This window comes from Lathyrus oleraceus, chromosome 6 (genome assembly GCF_024323335.1).
Source record: "Lathyrus oleraceus cultivar Zhongwan6 chromosome 6, CAAS_Psat_ZW6_1.0, whole genome shotgun sequence".
Classification (NCBI taxonomy): Eukaryota; Viridiplantae; Streptophyta; class Magnoliopsida; order Fabales; family Fabaceae; genus Lathyrus; species Lathyrus oleraceus.
The window spans coordinates 86,315,697-86,320,783 of record NC_066584.1 but is presented as its reverse complement, the minus strand read 5'-3'; the positions used below and the strand labels follow the sequence as shown (position 1 = coordinate 86,320,783).

General features: G+C 33.6%; 1 protein-coding gene across 1 annotated transcript; it reads right to left on the bottom strand.

The window, feature by feature from the left end:
* Window positions 1-446: 446 nt before the first annotated feature.
* On the bottom strand, window positions 447-4,843 carry LOC127091870 (ABC transporter I family member 21). The gene is made up of 6 exons (XM_051030590.1): window positions 4,450-4,843; window positions 4,220-4,380; window positions 2,473-2,524; window positions 2,058-2,194; window positions 1,279-1,365; window positions 447-1,006 (listed from the first exon to the last, which is right to left on the bottom strand). Exons 1-6 carry the CDS (start codon window positions 4,613-4,615, stop codon window positions 722-724), a joined length of 888 nt encoding a protein of 295 aa, XP_050886547.1. The 5' UTR covers window positions 4,616-4,843; the 3' UTR covers window positions 447-721.
* Between the last annotated feature and the right edge of the window lie 244 nt (window positions 4,844-5,087).

The window sequence follows — 5,087 nt, the reverse complement described above, 5'->3', positions numbered from 1 at the left end:
TTAGAAAATGCGTTAAATAGAGTCTTGCAAGGAGAGATAATGTAACATAGGGAAGGAGAAATAATGATAACATATTGCAGGTTGATCAGACACAGACATTGGTCTAAACCAGAAAAATGGTTAATAGAGAGAAGAAAATGAAATTGGTTCGGTTGGAATTAGTACAAAATACCACTTTTTAGAATAACCAATGCATTGTATAGCAACAAGAAGCTCATTTGATCGGAAAAAAAAAAACATAAAGAAGACACAGATTGCCCTCAAAATCTGATGAAGTAGTTGATTTAATATATATCAACGTATACTTAGCAAACAATGACACATGTTGCCTTAATTATACTTTTACACAAGTTTGTTTCAGTTATGGGCAAAAGACAGCCCCACGTGATTTTAGTACACACTGAACAAATTATTGATTTTATTACACACTGAACAAATTATAAAGCTATGATTTAAGCATGCTTCTTTAAACATATATTATCGGCAGAGAAATACATAAAAGAAATAAGCCGCTAAAAGCTGTTCAATTGGAGCTTGAAGGGAGTGATATAGCTATATATAAGGGAACATTACACATTTAATCATGACTAAGACAGATACAAAACCTAGCCAAAAAATTATTTGGTGTTGTATAACCATATATATGGAATGACAATTCACACTTACAGTACATATTTTCGCCACTCAAATTATTTTCATAACCAACTGGTATCGATGGAGACTATCGATAATATGCCATGTGTCTGGATGAAAAGAATGGAGAGCTAGCGAATGAATTCCCTTGAGCATTAGATGTATTGTTGACGGGTTTCTTCTTTTCAATCTTTGTTTCAGCACGGAGCCAGGACTCAACAACAGATAGTAGATTAGTTGAAGATTTCAACTCATTAACATCTGATATTTTTTCTGCTTTTCTTAGTTCACCTTCTTGTATGTATGCCAAATGAGTTGCCCATGTCTCTAGTCCATCAAAAATGTGAGTTGCATATACAATTGTAGCTTCTCTCTGCGTCAAATAAAAACATAAGAAAATAGTTATTGTTTCTGAACCCAACTTCCTAGCCTTTGCAAGATGGGCTCCATGAATACTTTAATAGGCCTGTTGGGACAATATACAGGATATTCTTTGACTCTTGTAGAAACTAAAGATCAAACTCATTCAATATTTTTTAAGATTACTCGTTTTAGTTCTTTTGCATTGAGGCCATCCTCGTTGCAGTTTTCTCAAACCTACATTCTGCATGTTTTAGCATGCAAATATACAGAGCTAGTGAATACCTGCTCACATTCTTCCTTGAAGAATTCCAATAAATCCATTCGGGTAACAACATCCAGGTCAACTGTAACCTCATCCAGCAAGAGGACCTGAAATGTCAATCAAGGGTTACAGCTTTAGATTGGATTGATTTTGAATTCGTGCATTAATAAATACACACTCACACAGCCACACTGTCACACGCATAAATAAATCAAAATACATTAACCAATTATTAGATATCATATTGGGCATTTGCTTACTCGAAGAGTAAATCTTGTCAAAATGCATATATTTATTACTCTTTGTTCACATAAAATACTATCGAAGTAAAAGTTCTTTTTAAGTAGATCCCAGTCTACAAATTTTCATAAATACGTAAATGACTTGATAATTCATCAAACAACTTCAATTTGATCCATAATATATATTTTAAACAACAAATAAACGCGGACTACAAGATTGCATAACTACAAATGTACAATTTCATCTAAAACTTAATGTTCATGATCACTAATATAATATCGCAATACTTAGCTAGTGGATTAATAAAATTTAATGTATATTGTGAGTTTTTAGAAGAATAGCTTTTGCAAGAGTTACTCTTGAAGTGTGTGCAATTCAAAAGACAACAAATTACTAGAATTCAAAGGGTTTTTTATTTCAAGAGATGGAGGCCAAGATAAACTGATAAAGTAGGTGTACAAAGTTCACACTCAGGTGAAACCATTGACACACTGACATTGTCCACAACAGCATAACTACCACATACAAATTCCCTAGGAAATTTGATCCTTTATACCTTATATGGAAGAAGAAGACCCAGACAGATCTGCACTCTACGCCGCTGCCCATCGGAAACCTTATGCATTCGCCACTGCAGATCTATATCAAGCAGCTCAATCAACTTGTCTCTCCTGTCTGGATCAATGCCTTCGACTGTAAAACACAGGGGGAGCATTTTAGATTTTTTATACATTAAGATTAAAGAGCAATTGTTTTGAATAACCAAATATCATGTGGAACTGCATGCAACACTTTATATACATAACACGGTTTCAGTGTTCATTATTTTACTAAATTTTTTCCTTAATAGGAGTTTATTGAAGGACATCATAATATGGTATGATTATTTTTTTCTCGTGATATTTAGAGCTTTTAAAAAATAGAGATGCGGTTACATTTCATAACAAAGAAAACAATGTTTGAAAACCCACCACCAAATATCATATGTTCTGCAGAGAAGTCTCCCTGGAGTGGAATGTCTCCCTGGATAACAGCAACAACATTAATATTAGAAATGGAATTGATCAAAGCAAAGGCTACACGGGTTACTAGAAGGGGCCAAGGCAAAGTCCTAAGCTTAATCTTATGTTCATTTCCCAAAAAAAAATAAAGAGCTTACATGTAGAAACATCAGACAAACAAAAATTGTGTCAAACCAAAACTCTAGAGATCTAAAGATCTGAAGTGGGTCACTAGATTTTATGACCAGGTTGGCAGTATGTGTGTAACTTGTACAAAATGAAAACAAGCATTAGAGAAAATCAATATATAGTTCTGGCTTAGAGAACACAGAGGGCTGTGCATGTATACTACAAACATGATTCCCACATTTATCTCATAATGTTTATCAAAAACCTAAACGTTTGGCTTAAATCCACCTGAAAAAGTGGGGACAATAATCAATTCAAATTAAATACAAAGGCCAGCCATTCACCAACGTTGCATAATACCTTCTAGTCTTAAGAATTTTAAAACCACCCAACTTTTGAAAGAGTTACACTTTCTATACGTAAAATGTATTATAGAAGATAGTTCAGTAACTAAACCCTATCCTCGAAACTAAGATCATATCAGTAAAAACTTCAATTAGGAAGTAATAGAAACAAACTTAAGGGAAACTAAGATTATATCAATAAAAACTTCAATTAGGAAGTAAAAAACAAACTTAAGGGAAACAAGATTAAAAAGCACTTGGGTAACAAAAAACACCAGCTCTCTGTCCCAATGCACTATTAGAGCTTAAAACCCTGTACAGTAACGGCGGATTGGAATTGAAACATTAACAACAGATCCAACATTCAAGAAGACATAAAGCATACAGGTGTGGTCCAAATACTAATATGACATGTTTTGATCAACTTATTTGATCTTATCTATTGGCATAAAACTTGGAAGACTGTGACCCTATTTGAATAAACAATTTAATTTGCAGCTTATAACATAAATGTTTATCATGATAAACGCTTATAATTAAGTTATTTCTATAACAAAATATAAAATAAGTTTAAATTGTTTTCGTATAAGCTATAATCTGTTTTGGAGAGCTTGTGAAAGTAAGCTGAAAACAGCTTATGAACATGGTATAAGATGTTTTCCTAGGTTCTAGCAAACAGTCTCACAAGTGCTTATGCCAGCATATAAACTTAAGTTTGCCAATTCAACACGTCCTATTTGGGAATGCATATTGAAACAATTAATAGCATGGCCATAAGTTCTTTTCAGCTTCATTCTCTAAACTTTCCAAAATAACGAAAACAATCTACATAAGCTTCATTCTACGAATCAGTCTGACACAAGTGCTTAAGTCAACAAATAAACATAAATATGTCAATTCATTGAAACAAGTTATGACATATCATAAGTTGTTTTCAACTTCATTCTATAAGCTTTTCAGAGCAACTTAGGAAAACAATTCACAATTTATATAAAAATAAGTTGACTCTATTTTATCTTTTATTATAGAACAAAATTTAATATATAAGCACTTATATGATACAACATTATGAATCAAAGATTGTCTCACAATAATAAACCGCAAGCAATTTCATTAAGGCAATATGACACTACATGTCTCCGAATCCGAACAAGAAGTGAACTAACTGAGCAATTGCGAAAAAGCGGATGCAAACCCTATTTCGTAACAGCATTTCAAAATAGAGCATAAAATTGAGAACTCACAGCGCAGCCAACGTTTTTACTCCAAGATCCGCCCAAATAAGCAAGATCTCCACTACAAACAAGCTGCGTATCATGAAAAGCGGAACAATTCAACACACGCACAACGTCTTTTCCTCCAACCATATGTTTCCCAGCCAAAATCTTGAGCAAAGTCGTCTTCCCTGCAAGCAAACCGCGATTAACAAAGAGCTCCTAACGATTATAAACAGTGACGAAAGAACAATGTTTACCGGATCCGTTAGCACCGACGAGGAGGCATCGAGATCCAGGAGAGACGTGGAGGTTGAAGTCGAGGAAAAGCGGCGGTAGTTGTTGTAGTCCGTCGTATGAGAACTGCATGCCTTGGACTCGGATTCCTCCGGAGTTTTCATTCTCTTGTTGTTTTTCTTTCGCCATTGTGATTTGAAACTGTAACGGTGATAACTGTAAGTAGAGGTGGGAATGAAGATGGAGATGGAGGTTTTTAAGTTTTTCTAGTTTGGATTTCGCGCCGATACAAAACGAACACGTTTGCGTCGGCTGGTTGTAAATGAAATCTGTGAATAAAGGATAATCCACGTCGCTTCTTTCTTCTACCCACCTCTTTCCATAATGATGGAAAAGTCGAACCTAGTGTTGTTTGGTGTAAACATTTAACAAAAAGAGAATGCAAAAGTTTCCTTCAAACAATAGTTCTTTTTTGAATAAAAAAAATTTAATTTTTGATCTTTCTTTTCAAAACCGTGGCTGAAATTATCCTTAAAATCATCGTTCATTCTATTGTTTATAGGTGAGACAAAAAATTAAAATTAAAATCTTTAAAAACTGCATTAAAAATTAAATATAAAATATTTAGAAAAATCAAAAAATATTTAACTCAATAATTTAT